The 21,689-nt window shown below is 32.6% G+C and overlaps 2 protein-coding genes across 3 annotated transcripts in view; both read right to left on the bottom strand.

The window, feature by feature from the left end:
- LOC122631833 (extracellular serine/threonine protein CG31145) overlaps positions 1-3,423 on the bottom strand; it is a 52,205-nt gene extending 48,782 nt beyond the window's left edge. The window contains exon 1 of the mRNA XM_043817981.1: positions 3,412-3,423. Within this exon, the coding sequence (XP_043673916.1) occupies positions 3,412-3,423 (12 nt within the window). The remainder of the gene's footprint in view (positions 1-3,411) is intronic.
- Positions 1-21,689, bottom strand: part of LOC122631707 — a 44,709-nt gene that overhangs the window by 2,350 nt on the left and 20,670 nt on the right. The window contains exons 4-5 of one of the 2 annotated variants that reach the window (XR_006327756.1): positions 16,877-17,150; positions 203-271 (exon numbers count right to left, since the gene is read on the bottom strand). The gene's annotated coding sequence lies outside the window, so the exon portion shown is untranslated. The remainder of the gene's footprint in view (positions 1-202; positions 272-16,876; positions 17,151-21,689) is intronic. The other variant, XR_006327755.1, reaches the window with a different exon arrangement.

Below are 21,689 nucleotides of genomic sequence, written 5' to 3'. Positions count from 1 at the left end.
CTTTTTTTTTTTTCTTTTTTACTTACGTATCATCACTTCGTCTCTCGTATTTTTATTTATTATCGAATATCTTATTTATCTCTGTAAGGGTGAGCGCTCTCATTGAATCAGAAAAATGTGGTTTCCTCTCTTTTCTTTTTTTTCTTTCTTTTTTTTTATCGATTTTTATTAACTCCAATAGAGTAGTATTTTTATTTCATACCTTCCTTTCCCTCAAGTTTTTCCATCCTTTCTCTTGTTCCTCTTTGACCCTATTTTTCACCTCATTTCACTGTAAGCCGAAGGGTTAATCCATTAATTAATTACGATCTCACGGTGTAGCGAGCAACTTAGAAGCTTTTATCGTTAAACTTCAGAGATTTCGCGCCTTCTTTTCCTAGAGACTTTGTCACTCATTTCTGATAACAATCAAAACGAATTGAATTTATCAGGAAAGATCGTAATTTCGATTCTTCAACGTCAATGACACCCATGAGAAAATTTTCTTTTTCTTTTCGTTTCGACGTTAATATTAATAAACGAAGATACAAGCAAATATATATTTTTTATTTTATACTTTTTTTTGCTTTTCATTTTTGAAATCTCTTCTCGCTCTTGTCTATTTATTAATAATTCTTTCAAATCTCGTTGCAACAATAAAAAAAAAGAAAATGAATTATCTTTACGACTCGCCAACAGTTAATAACATTAAATCTTATGTAAGATGAAATCGATGAATGACTGCGTGCATGCGTACAGCAGTAAGAGTAGAAATACTAGAGTAGAAATTTCATTGACGAGTAACATAACGAGACTACGAACGACGCGTGCGACTTTACGAAGTCGTAACCATAAAGCAAATTGCTTTGCGACACGTACGTAGTCGAAGTAATTCGCTGGCTTTTATGTACAAGGTGCTAAATTACCATTATTTGCTTATCTTTGAACGATTAAGACTCGATGCTACAAGTTGACCTAAGAGACTCAATTATACTGGTAAGAAAAAGTCGATAATCATCAAGAATAAATATACAATTATAGTGGCAGAAATATATGAATTTCAAAAAAAAAAAAAAAGAAAGAAAGAAAGAAAGAAAAGAAAAATAAATTGTTTCAAACATAAACTGTTGTTCAAACGCAGAAAGAAATAAAAACTTTTATCAGGAAAAATCACGAACAAACGATTAAAAAAAAATTTTGTTCACGATACGTCGCCCCTATAAATTTGAACGATATTTAAAATTACCATCAAAAAAAAAAAAAAGAAAAAAAAAATAGAAAGAAAGAGAAAAGAAAAAAAATAATCGATAACAAATCGTCCAAATTTATTATACGTAATAACCTCCTTCGAGATCACTTTCGTCAAAAACCCAAGTCCAAACCGATCGTTCTGAATGTCCCTGTTACTACTAGGTTTCACAAATTTCTTTCTAAAGAAGTGATCTTTGTCGACGATGGATGAGAAATCCTTATCGTACGGGACGAAGGCAATAAGAAATGAAAAATCCATCCACTATCGAAAGACACTCGAACTGAACGTCTCTTTCCTTTTCGCTCACGTCACATTTATCGCATTCGTCTCAGCATCTTTCCATCCGCTTCTCCTCTCGTTCGTTCATTCGTTCGTTCGAATGGAGGCCGCGACGAGTACGTTGCTTTTATAGGAGACGCGATCGTTGACACACTTAAGTCGATCCTTTATCAACGACCGTGCAAACCTTTTCTCAGCCGAAGAAAAAAGAAAAAGGAAAGCAAAGAGCAAAAGAAAAGACAAGAAGAAAGAAGGAGAAGGAGAGAGAGAAGAAAAGAAAAAAAAAAATTCTCGATTCGATCGACCGAGCTTAGTCGAATGCGAGATGCGACGCTGGCCGAGAGTTGGTATATTTTTGGGATAGACTATGAGAGTGTTAGAAGCTGCCAAGAATACTCGCACGAACCTAATAGTGGCTTGACAGATCTCTCTTTCTCCCTCGTTCTCCTTCTCTCTTCCTCTCTCTCTCTCTTTCTCTCCCTCTCTCTCTCTCTTTCTTTCTCTCTTTCACTCTTTTTTAAACACGTACACGAGAGTCCATCGAGAGTATGTCGAAAAACGAGTACGATGTGTAAGGGGTTCTTTGACGGCTCTATGATCGTCTCTCTGACGACACTCGACGCGCCTACAAATCAATTTACAACGCGTTGAAATACACACTGGGCTGGTAATCATGATAAAACCGATAGGTAAGCGATTACCCTTGAACAATTCAATCGAAACTGTGAAATCAAATATGGTTTTTTTTTTTTTATCAATTTAAAAGGACGATAAAAAGTACTGATTCGTAAAATAAAACAAAAAAGAGAAGTATTCTTTAAGTTAGAAATATGTTTGAACGATCTTTAAAGTTAATCTTTTCGAAATGTTACATTTTAATCAAACAATATTTTATTGTATAATTTGTATTCTATAATTTTTATAGAATATAATTTCTATATATCAGATTATTATTTATTATAAATAAGAGAGACTGGGGCAGGTTGATACATTATAGTATTAGATAGTTCAATTTTAAGTGTATTGTTTATCTATTTACTACGATAGAGTTTATCTGTTGCTGGCACAATAATAATTTTTCTAGATACTGAATTGAATCATTTGAAGATGAATTAATTAAGTTTTGTTACTTCGTTCATATGCTTCAGATATTTTTTATGAACATATTTTCATATAATGACTTCATGTGGGCTTGATTGATGCGTTTTCTCTGGAGTTGAATCAATCAACTTGATACAGTTTATCAATTTGAAAAAAGTGAAGGCCGTAGGTAACGGTAAGAAAAATTTAAAGAAAAAAACAATAACAACGTGTACCCAATGATAATTAATCATTCTCAAAATCTGAGCAAAGTGAAGAATAAATTCAATATCGTATATCTTGAATGAAATGCTGCAAGAATATTCTAATCATACACATATAGAAAAAGATTCAATCGTATTCTGAGCAATAAAAATAGTTATTAAGAGTCACACCAAGATATTTGACACATGCATCAACTCTTGCCCTTTTACTATTGATAAATCGATACATTTCGATATCATCAAAAAAACATACTTCTAAATTTATTTTATACGTATTCTAAAAGATTCTAGATTCTCACTAACGATACAAAATCTATATTCCAGGATACTTTTCGTTAATTAATTAATTCAAACAAAAACTACAATTTTAGATTATAAACAGGAAAAAAAGGAAAAAAAAAAAAAGAAAAGTACAATCTATCCTATATAGATATATAATTTCAAATGAATTATTATACAAACTATTAAAACAACCTCCATCTTTCATTATTATCGATTTTAAAGGGTCATAGTACGATTCAAGGTCCGTCAGTGAACGTACGGATAGGTAACCGGTAAACGATTAACCTTCCAACGGGAGTATCGATTAAAGCGTACCAGTCTCTTCATTGTTCCGAGATAACGGCGGTTAAGCGAAACGTTAACTACCAAGGCAGCCCGTCCAACGTTTCATCGTACTAAAGTGCAACTCTAATGTGCGACCGCACACGTCATTCGCAGCCATCAATTTTGCATTGCGCCACTACCACTAACGCGTAGGTAAGATAGGCCGAGTAGTACCTACATCGTAACGCCTCTACCTACGCACGAGGTTGCGGTTGGGATATGATATTGCGGGTGTTTGCAAAGGCATCCGCATTAGCTTTCGAGATAATTGAAGATAATGACAGTTGCGTTGATACTATATTTAGAAAAGCTGACCTGGGCCCACAGACATAATCGTCCTTCGTGATCTATCCTAAACTGTTTTTCCTAGTGACGCATTGAAATCCATACCTAGATGATCTAATAATCGGTATGGTTCGTGGAAATGGGTTAAGTGATATCATACAAAGAAATCCATAGAAAACGTATCATTAAATTTTTCACATACGAAAGAATTTACTTTATTAATACACGATTAACTCGATCGTCGTTGATCTTAATATAGATCTTATATATCTTGTTTACGAATTTTTGATGACGGAGTGAGTATAAAGGCTGTAAGGGTTTTTAGATTTGTAAAATTTGTTTTTAATTATCACGTTAATTAATTTCTAAAAGCTCAACTTTTGTAAAATTATATTTAAAAGTAACAAAGAGAGAGAGAGAGAGAGAGAGAGAGAGAGAGAGAGTCATATGTTTGACTACTTCGTTGAAATATTTTTTTCAATAATAATTGTCATTGGAAATAAAAAAGTCCTTTTCGTTTTTATCGGCGAATCGATCGATCCATCTGCTTTAAATTCGCGATGAATGTTCTCTCGTTAGCGTTTCCGACGCGGATGATTTATATTCGCGATTTTATCGATCTCTGTTTTAGTTGCTCTTTATAATTCTTTTCTCTTTCAGATGATTGATTCGGTTCGCGAAATGATAACATAGATCACATTCGATCTGGGTTCGTTAGAGTCATCTTGAATTCTCGATGCGAAATATAATTCGCGAATTGACGAGAGAATAGTCGATGTTTAGTTATGCATATGTATTAAATAATAAGTTTTCTAGAATCTCTGAACTGCTTACTGGAATAGTTAATTACAAGGATCGATAGATCTTATTACACATGGGAATCAATGGTTTGCGATTGGTACACAGTTTCTCTGTGTGAAATCGAATTACTTGCAATTAATGTAACTTGGATTATTGTGAATGAATATTAATATAAAATAGGAAACGAGTTAAAAACTTTCTTGAAGAGGAAAAGCTCGATTACGATGACGAGAACGTTATATTATATAAGTAGCATCCGTACGCAACTCGATGCCTAGAATGAAATTAAAACCATCCAACGATTCTAATCCCGTACGTCATATCCGGTAGTCAACGCGATCTATGCGTGAAAATGAATGTAGAATGAAAAAAAGAAAAAGAAAAAAAAAATATATATCGTTTATTCGAACGAAAACAAAATTTCAAAAAAGCGATAACTGAAGTGAATAAATGTTTCGACGAAATATCCGAAGAGGTCCGAGTTGCGTATACTCCGATTAATTTACAACTCGTTAACGAGTCCCTTTTTACATTTCCAGACTATATAGATAATAAGGTTGTAACATTGAAAAAGTCTCTTTAAATTAATATTACGGAAAAATTATTAGTCGCAATAACGTAATTACAAAAGTAATTTCGATTTTTATCTTTAAAATAAATATGAGGCAAATATTTAAAAGGAAAAAAAAAAGTTATTGTCGCTATTCGCGTAGATATACTCTGTTTGTAAAGTGAATATAAAAAAAAAAAAAAACGCGCACACACAAACGCGCGCGCGCACGCACGCATGAAACAAAAACAAACAAAAAAAGAGTAAAGAAAGAAAAAGAAAATATAAAAAAAATATATTTTGAAAAAAATAAAATAATGGTAACACGGTTTTGTTGATATTTAAAACGACCCTCGTACTCTTTGAAAATTTCATTTTACCTTTCGTAAATGCGGTCGAACGCGCGCATTAGTATGTGAAAGTAAGGAAAGTGTATGTATACGCGCGTGCGCCGGCAACAGGCGGGGCAGCTTTTGCTTCGGTGCGGTTGAATAACATTAACGAGGCTTCGCAGCCTCTAAATTGCACCTTCGTAGCAATTTTCGCTCCGGTGTTTTGGAAGATACCGCTTTTCTGCTCTCAACATTTACCGAAGAGTCGCTTTGAGAGTACGAATGTGCAAGTTCTCCCACTTGTTCCACTTCATTTTCATTGCTTTGATTATTATCTGACCGTACTAAGGCAGACACAGAAAAAAACAGAGAGAGAAAGAGAAAAAGAGAGTGAGAAAGGGAGAAAAAGAAACGAATTCGTGGAACTTATAGTTAAACTTTCCGAAAACAATTTCAAATGAAATTCTTTCGTGTGAAAAATTAAAAAGAATTTGTCCTTAGGACACTTCTCGAAGAAATATAATCTAATCGTTTTGACGATTGATTAAAATATTTCTTAAACGTTTCTCAATGCACGAACACGTAGGCGTGTTCGTGCTGTTTAAACAAATTTTTCATGTCGAAAAGTGGCAGGGAGTTGTTGCGGGCCACGTTGCGCAATTGACGGTGCGCTCGATTTTATCGACGTGCATTGAAACAAGCGGTATCGCGCCAGCTTGTCACTCTTTTTTACAAAACTTTTTTTGAAAAACCCCAGGCAATAAAACGGTTAAACATTTATTGTGGAATAATTTAATAAGTAAAAATGATGTCTCGCGCGAACTTCCTCGCGTAACATTTCATTAGTTACATAAATAAAGAATTGACAAATGTTAAGATAGAAAATGATATAGGCGTTCATGAATAAATCGTTAAACGTTGGTTTGTTCCAGATTTGTATCGATTTCGTTGATGATAAACGATAATAATAATTGTAGACTACGATAAAACGGAGAGAAAAAGAGAGGGAGAGTAAGAAGAGAGAGTGAGAAAGTGAGAGCAGGAAAGATGGTCGCAAAGCAAAGATATCGCAAGCCTTGCTCTGTTTACGACTACTATATACTTACACATCCGTGATTTACGATGCTCGTCACGTTGATAAGAAAATACTTGTTAAAGTGCGGAGATAAAGCAGATGCACGTTATATAATGTGACGATTGAAGTCCACCGATACAGGAATGCAAAACGCCATTCTTTATGATTTGTATTAGTCTATTTTTAATGGACTTGCGTAATATCAGATATAATAAAAAAAATAATATTCGATCCTATATAAGTTGAAAACGTTAATAAAAATAAATGTTGGTCGATCTAAAAGAATATAAACGAGACGATTGAAAATTATGATCCTGAAAAAATATATTTATCCGACATCGTGAATCAAAATAAAATACATACATTTCCTACACTAAGTTATTTTCTAAACTTGGACTTGTGCAATTTATTCCAACATCGTTATCAAAAAATCTACTACTCTAAAATAGCAACCGGTTGAGTTAAAAAAAACAAAAAAAAAGGAAAAGGAAAAAAATTGTTTTACATAAATTATCATCGTGCCAGTAATGAATGTTTTTAAACGACATTCGGTTTATCTCGAGTGAAAAAATGAAACATTTAAATACGATGACATTAGTACTTTTTAATTATCCAAAGAACTTAACAATGAGGGATTATTTAAAAAATCGATGAATGTACATAGTCCTTTGATTGTTTTCTCCGTGTTTGAAATAAAATTTCATTCAAGTTCAATAGAAACGATATTTAATTATATTCGTTGGAATATATATACGTAAATATACAATGCACGTCGATAAAAATTATTACTTATTTAATTGTACGTATACGTCAAAGTGATTTGCATGGAAAATAATTTTACATGCAAACTAAAATGACAAATTTATCAGTAATTTCACTTCCGCTTTCTCCCTCCCTCTTTTTTTTTTGCTTCTTTTATTTATTTTAATTTATGAGAAAAAGAATCGACGATGATAAAAGGAATGTAAATAACGAGAAAATAATATTGACGATTTTACAAAATATTTGAAAAATAAATATCATAGAAATTCGCACTTTTCTCACATAGTATATTTTATCGATCTATATTTTTATACGTATAAAATCTTTGAAAATTTTGCGACGATCGCGTGATATTAAACTTATTCGAGTAACAAAAATATTCGTTGGGACGAATCGACAAATTGTTTCGTATAAATTTTCGCTTTTTTTTTTTCCTGCAAATAAGGTCGACGTTTGTAATTTTTATTTATAAAGTTTTATGTTATCATTTTGCTCCATTAGATTCTTATCGAATATCTTTTTTCAATATTTTCAATTATTTCGTAGCGATATGTTTCCACCTTTTATTATTCCAGACGTTTCGAGTTTCACCGTGCTTGCCGTTCCCGGCTATAATAATAATTTTCTCCTAATCCTCTTTCTCCAAGCGTTCCCGAACGTATATTCAGGACGTATATATCAAAGTAACATATACATACACGGACTTGCCTCTCACCTCCTTTCTCACTTCTTTTCTTACTTTAGCCTTCTCTTGCTTTACTTCGCTTAATTAGATGCTCGAATGTCTCGAGGTCTCGAGTATCGTGCTACCTGTTTCCTGCAATTGAATTTTATCGCCTATCACCACTACCTGTGCAGTAGATATATCTAAGAAAGACCGGTCATACACGTTTTGGCACGATGTCAAATTTATTTTCCACGAGGAATTACTTATCGATAAAGATGCAACGTTTCTATGTAATAGAAACTAACGATTTATTCACATAAAATATCGTTTGCTTCTTCTTCTTCTTTTCTCTTTTTTCTTTTTTATTACGTAGATTTCTATCGAGTTTACGTAATATCTTTAATAGAAAATATTCATTTCTGTCGTCGATGATTATCTATAATCTAGAAAATGACGCTACGATGCTTAACTCCCGCTATCCGTGAAGCTTCGAATCCGATGATACAACAGTGCGTCTATCATTACTCGATGGAGAAAGGATGTCGTTTGCAGACGGACGGCCATAAATTTCAATATAAACTTGGCGATTATATTTAAAAATTAATAATTTTTTTATGGCTTACCATCCTAAGTATGTGTACATCCCTTGTTATAGACGTTAAGAGGTAAAAAAGAGAAAACAAGAAAAGGAAAGAAAAGAGAGAGAAAAAGAGGAAAAGAAAAATTTACTGCGAACTATTAAAAATGATCGTAAATATATATTTGAAAAAAAGAAATAAAGATACTTATACGAGATAAAAAATAAAAATACGATAAAAAAATAAAGACTACCATTAATACTATTACTGCTACTATTTAAACTATTACGTTGAAAATTTATAAAAAAAAAATATATCCGCATTATTTTAATTAAATGTCAATATTCTATCGGTATTGTATAACTTGAAGTATAGAATTTCTTAATTATATACGAAGCCGTGCCTTTCCAGATAGTTTTCTTCGATGTCGATACGATTCGACTCGACTCGATTTGACTCGACTCGACTCGACTCGACTCGACTCGACTCGACTCGACTCGACTCGACTCGACTCGACTCGACTCGACTCGACTCGACTCGAAGCCAAACCGCGAACGTTCGTCTTTTAAAAAGATTCTATAGACAGGTTTCCGAAGGAAAGCGAAACTAGCCTGCAGCGGCAACGAAGCTGGTTCTTCGTATTTTTTCTCTTCCTTCTTCGTCTTCTACTACTACTATACTACTACTACTACTATTACTACTACTACTACTACTACTACTACTACTACTACTACTACTACTACTACTACTATTACTACTACTACTACTACTACTACTATTAGTACTTCTTCTTCTACTTCTTCTTCTTCTTCTTCGTGTTCTTTCTTCTTCGTGTGTATCTTATAAATCCGTATGTATGTATAAGTACGTGCAATGACCGTTTAGAAAAGTGAAAATATCTTCTGCAGTCGAAAAAAAATCAAAGACTGGTTTGAGCAAGACATGAGATAACAACAACTCGAACGTAATCGGAACGAGTTTCGAAAGATGAGAATATATAATTTTTCTTTTGCATTTTTTTTTCTTAGTTTTTCATAAATTAATCTACACCTATCTATAACAAGAGTTAAAAGAAATTTGTTCGAATGACTTATTAGCACGTATAGTAATAGTCTTTTTTAAATCTTCCATTTTACACGATTAAACTTTACTTTTACTTTTACTTTGGAACCCGTTTATTTTCTTTTGTTTCTTCACGATTGTAAATTCATTTATCCGCGATATATTCCAGGTCGTTAAGAAAAAAAAAACAGATTACTTACATTTTTTGCGATCATAAATTATACTTTTGTTCGATTTAAATTTATTTTGTTCGAATTTAAATGTCTGTCGATAAAAATATCGTATATAATAATAATAATAATAATAATAATAATAATAATAATAATAATAATAATAATAATAACAACAACAACAATAACAACAACAACAATGACGTATTCGTTAAAATTTTTATATTTTATGTCTTTTTTATTCCATTATATACCACAAACTGGTTTATGTCTGGGTTCCTCGTACTGGTATGAATACCCTGCACGGGTCATTAACTTACAGCATAATAAATTTGATCTATCAATCTTTTTATCAATCCATCTATCTTTCTACCTTTCCGGTGAAAGGATGACCACGATGCGAAGAAACGTTTCTTCATTGAAAAGAGATATTAGCCACGATTGATAACTGTCGTACGCACTAAACATACTATATTTCAAGCTTCAGCAATCTATGATAGAATAGAATATAGATTCCCTTTATTCATAGACGCGTATGCCATTATATTTATGCAAATAATGTCTAAAGTTCAAATGTAGGTACTTGCTCCATCTATCTCAAGATTTACGACCGCTTTCTCTCCGCTCACGGAATTCTTAATGCTCACGCGTGACACTTCCGCACGAACGAATCCTTCCTTTTTTCTTTCTTTCTCCCCTCGCCATACCTCTCGCCACCCCTCTCTCACCCTCGATTACGACGTGCCTCGATAAAGAAAAAAGAAAAACGAGAAGAGAAAAAAAAAGAAAAAGAAACGAAAAAAAAAACAAAAGTAGCAAATTTAGCCTGGCAAATCGATTCGTTCTAAAGCTCTTCCAATTGAAAAGTGAAAATTCTTCGCTAGATTGGCGATTATCGTCAAGGTCAACCGATCGGATGAAGAAAAAAAGGAAATAAAGAAAGAAAAAAAAAAGAGAGAGAGAAAATAAACGAGACCTCGCGAGTATGAGAGAAAGAGAAAAAAAGAGAAATAAAAAGAGAAGTCATCGTAAAATTATTCAACAGGTGTAAATACATTTTTCGTTGGATCAACTCTTCTTGATCTTTTCTTGATTAAGCCGGTTGCTATCGTCGCTGTTTATATGAAAAATGTCGGCGTTAGTTTCAAGGTGAGAAAGATTTCGTCCCTTTTCAACTCGTCTTCGTGCTTAAAAAAAAAATTAATAAATAAAGAAATAAAAAAAAAAAAAATCGGACGTTCTTTAGTAAATGTGCGATATGACGAAAGTTAAAAGGGTAGAGAGATGCATCTTTGATTTGGTCCAGCTGGTTCATAGAAAAAAGAGGGAGGAAGAAACAGAGAATGAAGGAGAAAAAGAGAGAGAGAGAGATAAAAGCAAAGAACACAAAGTACGTACTAATCCCTTAAGAGCTTCGCGTAGGAAGAAAAGAGAAAAAGTATCCTGTGGGAGTCACGAAAGCTTCGAGAGCGTGAGATTCATTGAAATACTAAGAAACTCTGCGAAAAAACAGCATCCGAGTTAAATTCCTGAAGAGAGAGGATAAAAACAGAGAGAGAGAGAGAGAGAGAGAGAGAGACAGAGAAAGAGATACCTTCTGTCTCCGTCGAGATCAGCTTTTCAACAACGACGTTCGATAGAATTTCTTTCTTTTTCTTTTACGGTTTCGATGGAAAAAAAAGATAAAGAGTGAAGGGAAAAGTCTTTTATGGGTTATAAGAAAAATCTTCTCTTGTAGAAGAACGCTAATTATATACGAAGTTTTTTTCTTTTTTTTTTTTTTTACATTTAGAAATGACGATACGATGACGTCATAACAATAGATATACTTTCGCGGATGCATTACTCATCCATCTGTGACTAATAAACCGAAAAATATTTGTAATCGTTACGAATAATATTTACTTTGTCATAAGTATATAATGATTTATTATCATTTGATAAAAATGATACAAATATACTGTCAGGAAAAACAGTGCAAGTTGGATTATATCATTTTGTCTCTATTTTTAATCCAAGTATAGTATAAATACGTATGCAAAGTATAACTGCTTCGTCAAGTAAAACTGAAAATTTTGATTGAATTAAGTTGTCACTTTTCAAAAAAGAAAGAAGAAAAAATCCAAGAAGAATGCTTCGAAATCGAGTATGATGTACATTTTTTTAAATCGAATAGGACGAAACAGCATGTTATCAACTTTCACATCTGAGATCTAATGTTCCACTTCTTACATTCCACTTTAATTATTAAAAAATACTTTTCTATAAAACTAAGAATATTGATTTATACTGTTTTCTCCGCTCAGAAGAGAAATATCAGGTGCTTGCAAAAGTTCGTCGGATTGTAAATAATTGGAAGTTACTGCGAGCTTTTTTTTCTTCCCACGGTGCTTTATAATTTTAAAAAAATGCTTACTCACGAACTTAAAATTTATTTACGACATCCTAAGTAACAACGCAATCTCATTTTGATTATAGGTAAAAATGAAACTCGATAAAGTGCATCCACGCCACTTGTACGCTTTTTTTTTTTTATTTTAACCGGAAAATAAAAAAGAAAAGGAAAAGAAAAAGATTGACGCGGAATACAAAACGAATCATCTGTGAAATCTACGGAGAAAACGTCGTAACCGCTGATGTTTGTGAAAAGAGATTTAAAAGATTTAGAAATGGTGAAATGGACGTTAATGACAAAGTGCGTTCAGGAAAACCGAAAGAATTTGAGAACGATGAATTGCAAGAACTTCTTGATAAAGATCTCTCCTCAATCATTGGAAGAGCTTGCAGAGTTAAACTTGGAATTAATGCATCAAGCGTTTCTCGGTAGTTAAAATCAATGGAAAAAATTTAAAAGATAAGTAAATGGATTCCATATCAACTGATCGATCAAACTCCATCGTCAGATAATACTAAATCTCATATTGCTGCTGCAATTAAAATAAAAAAAGAAAAAAAAAGAAACATTATTAGAATTAGAGTCGAAAATATTAACGTTATTACATGTAATTGGAGATATTGAAAACATTATTAAAGAAACATTCAATAAATTATTATAAAACATTAAAATTTGCTCGTAACCAGTTTACTCGTAGAACATTGTCCCATTTAATTTTCATTTATTCCGATCGATCCAAGACAATCGTTTGTCCGGTACACGATTTGCTAATACCGAGAAGTTGGAAAATGGGTCTATAATTTCATTGTCTGAAGAGATGTATTGTTTTTGAGAAATAATAGTATCAGACAATAACCTATGAGGTGGCAAGTGATTGTGGACAATGACGACAGATATTATTGATTAAAATGAATAAATTTGTGTTCTTCTTTCTTTTTTACTATCAATTGAATAAATCTGTATATGATGTTTAAAAATTCGATAAACTTTTTCAAGCACCTTGTAAACAACAACAACATCAATAATAATAATAATAATAATAATAATAATAATAATAATAATAATAATAATAATAATAAATAAAAATAGAAATAATAATACAAATTGTATTACAAACTTATCGGAAATTAACATTCGAAAAATTTATTTATTATTTTAAGATGGACGATTGATCGACGTTCAACAAGTTGATTCGGTAGAAAGAAATAAGGAACTTTGAAGGGCGGAGAAAATAGTAAGAATGGAAGAGACGGGAAATCCGATTCTATTTGCTCTTCAACGTCGACAAGATTCTCACGGCCGACTTATTCGTTCTCGTTTTCTCGCTTTCCGCAAACTCGCGCAACGGAGAGGTATCTCCGAAATGACAGCGAGTCGAGGCGAGTTGAGGAGGATAGAAAGATAGAAAAGTCGTTAGGCACGTCGAGGCGTGTCGTCGTGCGACGAACCGATAAATAGACCGAGAATAGTTCTCTGTCTCCTCTTTCTCTTTGTCCTCTCGATGAATATTTCAACGTCGACGATAAATCCTGCGGGAATAGTATTGTACGTTAACGTGTTTACTTCCAAGCTAGTTATATAAGCTAATATCTCATAATTAAAAAAGAAGTTGAAGAGAGAGAGAGAAAGTGGGGGAGGGATAAAAAAAGAAAAAAAACAACCGTAAAATTGTAATAGAATTCACTCTATATTTTACATATTTATCTTCTATAACTGACCCTTTTATCACGACTGATTATTACACTCTTATATGCTCATCTATGAATAAATAATGAAATATTAGAAAAAACACTTAGCGCATTGATGGATACATTAAAATGCTTTCTTTTCGCCTTATAATATCAAATTTCATCACGTTTATATCTATCAATGTCAATATAAATTGTTAAAAGCTTAATATTTGCGATTTCTATATCCTCAACTATAAAATCAGAAATTCGAGGAATTGCCAAGCTCCTGGTGGATCTAATTTTAAAATAAATAAGATCAAAAAGTAGAGAGCAATAAATGTATTAACTTTCTTCACTTTTCCTACAAAGAAATTTTCGAAAAGGAGTAAATCGAAAGAGAATAGCCGGTCTGAGGTATCTCTTTTCAAAGTAAACCAAGAAGAATCGAAAATTTCTTTTCCTTTAACCTCGGGTTAAGGGTCAACGAGAACTCTCTTTTCTTCACGATCGAAGAGGAAAAGGAGAATGAGGGATAAGAGTAATCGTACGGACTCGAATCGATTCTCTCATACGACGAAGAAAGGCTGCCTTTGTTCGAGCTTCTTCTTTTCCATCTCCTCTTCCTTTTTTGCCTCCGAGCAAGAAAGTTAAAGGTTGCCGATGCGTTCCGCGTGCTAGGTACAAAGTAACGTGTTCTTATGCACGGACACGCGCATGAGGATTATGCAAGAGGAGCATAGCCTCGTGCCAATCGTCTATACGCTCTTTTCTTAAAGCAGCTTCGTGCAGCGGATATGTTGCTTGCTATACATACATTACGTATGCTTCGTGATACGTAATTACGATTCGAATGACGCTCGAACTCGAACGAAGACTGACTCTTTTTTCTCAAGGTCACGTTACTCTCTCTCTCTCTCTCTCTCTCTCTCTCTCTCTCTCTCTCTCTCTCTCTCTCTCTCTCTCTCTCTTTCTCTCTTCAATTGTCCTAAGAAAAATATTAATTTCAACGAACACGCGACACTCCTTCTCTCTCGAGCCATCTGAGTAAATTGATATCAAAAGATCCAGTCAATCATAAAATATTCCTTTAATTTTTTTTCTAAAATAAAAGACTGAAATTTGACATTTGAAATTTTAATATTTCGTTAAAATATGTTTGGAACTTGTAGAAACATTCTTTTATTTTTCTTTTTAACATTTTGATCGAATGTTTATGTACGAAACGAATATAGGTATATTTAATTTTTAGACGAGCTTCAGTCATGTGCGTTCTAAGAATATTTCTATTAGGTTTAGTTTACTAACTAGTTTCTATTCTATTAAAATAATTTAACTGGTTTAGTTTAGCGTAATATATTTTTGTTTCATCTCTAAGATATATGAGATCTTTTCGTCGTACCAATTTGAGCTACTATTTATTGTAATGAAAAAAAATAATTATCCTTTTAAAAAATATATAATATAAAGACATATTTGTTATATGCATATATATATACATATAAATATAATAATAAATATATATAAATAAATGTTTTCGATTATAAGAATGAAGTTACATATTTTCCAATACATGTTGCAAAAACTGAAATACAAGGGTGGATTATTATCTCTCGGTATACTATAAACAACATTTTATTTGATAATGAAAAAAGGATTCAGGTTAACCACCTTTTGCGGCGAACACCATTTCAAAATCGACTGGTAGTATAGTACTATCGGACGGTCATCTATAAATAGACGGATAGATTACTTGGTCGTTATGTTCTGCGACTGTCGTCGTCGTGGAAATGCATAAAATAGAAAAGTGCAAATGGAATACAAATTATAGATGTCTATGAAGGTGAATACCAAGTAGATGATGACTCTTCACCTTGGATAAGAAAATTCGTTCGAATAAGGTAAAGTCGCTTCGATCGCTTGAAAAAGAACAAAAAAAAAAAAAAAAGATAAACCCATAGAAATTCTTTAAACAAAATTCGTTCCTTATGAAAATTTAAGTTTAATGATAAATATATATGTGTATACACATGTATATATGTATATATATATATATATAGAAATATAGTTATTAAATATCTATATCGGGTAAAAAAGAAACGGAAATATCAAATAACAAATAAAATTGAAACAAAAAGAGAAAGAAAAAAAATAAGGCTGAAATAAACGCAGGAAATATATAAAAGGAATAGTAGGCGGTTCTGAATCATAGGCACACACTCATACACATGATTTGCTCCTACACAAAATGTATATTCACTCTCACTACCACTTATATTCAGTAGGTCGAACAAGCACAGTTTTCATTTGTCGCATCGATTATCACGCATTCGTTTGCTTTCCAATTTCACGCTACGTCTACGTCGATACTTACGCTTTTATGCGAAAACATCGAATCTGCGCCATTTTCGAAGCACACAATGAATGAATACGACTCACGATTTTCGAAACCGCACTCGATTCTCTCGCCGATACCTTGTTACCGATGCTTTATTCGAAATATATCGAAGTATATAATGTAGATATAAACCGTAAATAAATTATCAATTAATTCGACAAATTACGAGGAAACGCATCGGTACAATGTGGATCAAGGAATCGTTATTGTAGACGATGCATGAATGTTGTAGAAAACCGGGAACACTTCTACGGAATTTTGAGCAACGCTGATGGGGATAGGAATTTTTTATGTTTCCAAATGCACCAGCTCTGCGAGCTCACGAAGGTTTACACGAGCTGCTCCTATGAATATTCAGGAACTTTTCTAGGGTAAAAAAAAGCACGGACTGTTTTCTTTCTTTTCTTTTTTTTTTTTTTTATCTTTTTTTCTTTCTTTCTTTCTTCTATACCTAATTTTTGTTCCATCCTACCGATTGTACGAGAATTTTGATCGACGTTATCTTTAGATCTTTCCCTTGAAAAATTAATGCAACCAGTAAGAAATCAAAACCGAAAAAAATGACATATCGATTTTCAAACAAAGTAAGTTAGTACCTACTTCTTATCCAGTAGTACTTCTGTGTGCTGCGAGAAAAGATCTGTTGTTTTTATCGGACAAAAGCGTGCAATAAAATAATAATGTTGTTCGTCCTTGTTATATATTTAAACTTACCATTAATAGTTTTTCGTTTGTCACGCAAAGATGGCCGCCGTTGCTTCTCCATCATCATAGTATTTCCCTTCTGCGTAGGCCAAAAGAGCAGCGAAGTGCTTACATGGCGTTAATAAAACGTTAATTCGCTTCGCTTCGACAATCGGTTAATTTCCACGCTTGTTTGTTAGTAGAGTATCATCTTCGACATCACCTCTATACGCCCAAATTTTTTCCCCGGTTGATCCTTCTTATCACCGTAACACCGTATCACCTGCCAGTCTCAATTTTGAATCTGAAAAATTTCAAATAACAGCAAAATACTGATGAACTAAACCACAACGTGCATTCAAATAATAATTCTAGAACAATGGGAAGATCGATCTTCGATTTATCTCTCGCGAATTCAAATTCAAAAAATTTATATATATTTATATTAAATAATATATGTGTATATTATTATATACAATGAAAAAGTAAAAATTGTTATAAATTAATTCCTATAAGTTGTTTAATAATAATTAACAATATTAACGCAATTATAAACAATGGAAATTAATAGAAACAAGAGATCTTATAATTTCTAAGATAGCTCAACAAATTTATGTGTCAAGTGAAAATCAAAAATAGTTCGATTTTGTTTGTAATTACTTTCAACGTGGCTTTATTTAAAAAACGAAAAATAGATATAACAATTATTCTCGGTATTGTTTAAAAGCACAAAATACTATCTGTGTTCACGAATATTGTATCGAATTGGAATTTGGAGCCTGGAAAATCGGAGGAAAACGATGAAAGGGAAAAGCTTTCAGTCGATTTATTCGACGAACCAACTACGTATTTATATGCGCCATGCGGTCTACTAGTTTTAAGCTTATTAACGATAAATCGACAGCACGATATTAATCGAAGCGTAATTCATAAGAGAGTTGAGATTTGCCGTGTAAACGCGGCAGCTAACACCTAAATAGTTGAATGTATTTAAATATATTCATTCATAGAAATATTCTAACACTATGAAATTGAATAATTTTTGTCTATTTATGTGCTGTGTGAAATATGTAAGAAAAATAAAAAAAAAAAAAAGATAGAAATAAATAAATAAAAATGATTTTTCAATGTGGCACTAATTAAAAAAAAGTAAAAAGAAAACACAGAAAGAAAATTTTTACAATCTTTTGCCATAAGTTTTTATAACAAAAAAATATACGAATCTCATAAATCGATTTATCTTATTGTAATCGTGTTGATATCTTTAAAATTGATTGATCTTAGACCGAGTTACATAAGTTTAAAGAGAGATAATGTACAGTGAACGATTATCTCCTCGATTAAACTGTTTGGAGGCATTTCTTGAAAGGTTAACGCTTCGCGAATGGTAGAAAATACTTTCGAGTTCGAGTTGGAAAGTGTAAATGGAGTCTCAGACGATGTACTTTAAGTATACACGTATAAGCACTATATATTATGTGCATTCATAATACAAACATATATACAAGGTACTTCTATTTCAATTAGAATTCTACGGCGAAATCGAGAAATAAAAAAAAAAAAAAGGTGTCATTCGAGTAAAAAGTTCCAGTTTAGATTGGCCCTCCAGCAACGAAAGCACATGTATTCGATAATTCGAGAGAGTAATTGCGATGTGTAATTAAATCGTTAGTTTAACGTTTTATAGAATCTCGGCACGTGTTACTGCCCCCTCCCTTGACCTCGCTACTGGAGGAACATCTCCGATTTCTACTAAAATTTCTGTTAATTACACGCACGTATATGTGGATTCGCGTAATTAAAATGGAAATTCACTAGTCGATATCTTTCGGCTGCGTTACGCAAACAAGAATTATCGGCTGATTTAATTATTGTTCGATTTTACAAATCTTTCAGTTGAAACCGTCGACGAATAGTATGATCGTAAATCTATGATGACACCCGATAGTGCCAGTAAAATAGTATTAATAATCAAACGATCTGTGCTAAAATAAATAACTTTGAGAATCATTAAACTTAATATAATGCGCATTTCTATGTACGTACAAGCATCAACAATATATTAAGATTCTCAACTAACTAATTAAAAAGTTAAAACTCCGATCAGAGTGAAGAGAGAAGATACTGATAAAAGAATCTCAAAGAAACGTAAACATTAAACATATATGCTCGTTAATTAAAATATATCATTCAAAATTATCATCTCGTTTGCTAGGACCTATATTATGGCGAATATTCACGACAAATATTTTCATGAGAAAATACTTTTTGATATAGCTAGGTATCTATGTCTTAGATAACTTAAGTGAATTAAATAATTTAGATAACGTTAGATGTTAGAGAACGTTTGCGTTCTCCATAACAAGTATTCACGAGTATCGTTGATTCTGTCGTTTCTATTAATCGATCATTTTCCTTGAAATATACGATGATCGTTATTAATGATCGCTTTAATAACTGTAATTATATTTTTATTATTATAACGAAACGAGTGAATTACTGAAAAATAAAACACGTGTCATTTTTTCTTTAAAATCGATAATATCTGTGTTATCGTTATTCCTCTAATAAGATATTCTCAAGATTGATAGGTACGAAATCTTTGTGCGTCTGCGAGATAATATAGGAAAGTTTGAACATGATCAACGGATACGGCCCTGCGGACCACTACGAGTTAATTACAACCTGTCGGAGAGAGGCAGCTAGCCTTTTCTCCTTTCTCTGCGTTTTACTCTATGCCAAAATTGAATACCCTCGACGTTGACGTCAACGTCGTCGTTAGCTTCTAACCAATGCGAAATGTTGGCACGAGTTTACGAACTTTTGAAGTTAGTAAACCGGTCTATGACACACGAAATGCAATCACAACGAGATTTACGAGTTTTATCACTTATAAAAAGTGACTTTCTTTTAAAAAGTCGCTTTATCGACTTAACTTCCTCTTAAAAGAATCGAGAAATTTGTTTCTATATTGTTTCGATATCTTCTTTTTATTAATTGTACGACTTCTTGATCGATCGATCGAACGATTCAATTTAATTTAAAAGACATGCGTCTAAAGAAACGTGTCAATCATAAAATTTTATGAGATCTAATGATTTTCATCAAAAATTTTAAATGAGAAAAAAATGCTTTCGAGTTGAATACAATTTTTATTTTATTAAATATTCAAAACGCGTTTCGTTATTAATTCCGAGCAGTAATTTAGTTTTTGCTCAATGTTACATCTTTTTACAGTACATCCGGTGTAATCTCACGACATTCTTCGATCGATCGGATGGTATTATATATTTTATATTTTAAATATTCCCCATGGAAAAAACAAAAATTCAAGGGTGTGAATAATCAAGAAAATGCTGCTTTAAAAACTGTCGTATTGGAGCTACGTAATATGAAGAAACACGTTACAAAAAACATCTCTTTTTTCCTTATATTCATGTCAATTTCAATGATTTCAACGATAAATCGACAAATATAATAATCTCAATAAAGTTAAACTATGACTCTTTGGTCAAATTATTTCATGAAAATAATGGATCAACAATTTTGTTGCCCAAGATATCGGCCCACAAATTCACCGAAATACACCGGATATACTGCAATATGTTCGACGTAATACTGAGCAAAGACTTTATTACTGAATGGAGGTCGACGATATACGTTTTGAACATTTAATAACACCAGATATATCATAAAATGTTCAACATAACACTGAACTAAAAGACTAAAAGATTATTACTGGATTTATTACTGGATGAAGGTTTATGATACGCATTTTGAATATTGAATAAAATAAAAGTTTCAACAAAAGGAAAAAAGTACTATTGTAAAGAGAATAAAAAGATCTTTAAAACGACATTCTATTTGATGCCTGTTTACCATTATAAGATTTTAGAGAGAGTCGTCAGTCGTCCTCTTAAATGATTAACTCAAAATTGATGAATTTATGATAAAGACTTGACTCCCTCCAAATAGAAAAAAAAAACCACAAACGAAACGAAATTAACCTATCGGCGTTTTTTTTTTTTTTTTTTTTTTTTGTAAAAAGAAATCTATATTTCACACTAATCCTAATGGACACTTTTCGTTGGGATATATTTTTCGTACATAGCTACGATATATCTAAAATATCTCGATTTAGCAAAGGAATACTACAGAAAGTATCTATGAAAAAACGCAAAAGACTTTTGTAAACGTTCTATCGATCTATCGTTATCGTTTAGGAACGAGGCGTCATTATTCGCGATAATTTGACTTTCATTAACTCTAAAACAGAAGCAGTCCTCTCGCGGAATATCGACGACATTCAAATTCGTTGGTGCTAATAACGAACGCTTCGAACTGTCGATTTCGCGCTTTGATTCGAAGAGTCGCGCGTGTATTTGTTCGGAACCTATCCATCCTCTTCTCCTTTCTCTTACTCTCTCTCTCTCTCTCTCTCTCTCTCTCTCTCTCTCTCTCTCTCTCTCTTTCTCTGTCCCTCTTTCATTCTTTCTTTCTTCCTCTTTCTTTCTATCTTTTTCTTTCTCTCTTTATCGCATTTCTCCTTCCACGCTTTCGCGATCTCTCTTTTAGAAATGGTCTATCTAGCCAAGAAAGTTTACCCGATGTCAACGTCGGTAGCTCCTCTTAAAAGAAAGAAAGAGGAGAAAGAGAAGGAAAAACAAACCGACGACGCCGCGAGCGAACGAAGGATTCTCAAGTCGAGAAGAAAGAGCTTTCGCTTGCGATTCCTCGATCTTCGAGATGCTTTTACGTAAGCGTAGACTCCTTATCGTAGGAGTATTTTTCTTCGAAAGGCCACACGTACGACAAACTTCATGATAAATCAGCTATCCTTCGG

Source organism: Vespula pensylvanica, chromosome 9, assembly GCF_014466175.1.
Source record: "Vespula pensylvanica isolate Volc-1 chromosome 9, ASM1446617v1, whole genome shotgun sequence".
Taxonomy (NCBI): Eukaryota; Metazoa; Arthropoda; class Insecta; order Hymenoptera; family Vespidae; genus Vespula; species Vespula pensylvanica.
This window is presented reverse-complemented; position numbering and strand designations above follow the sequence as displayed.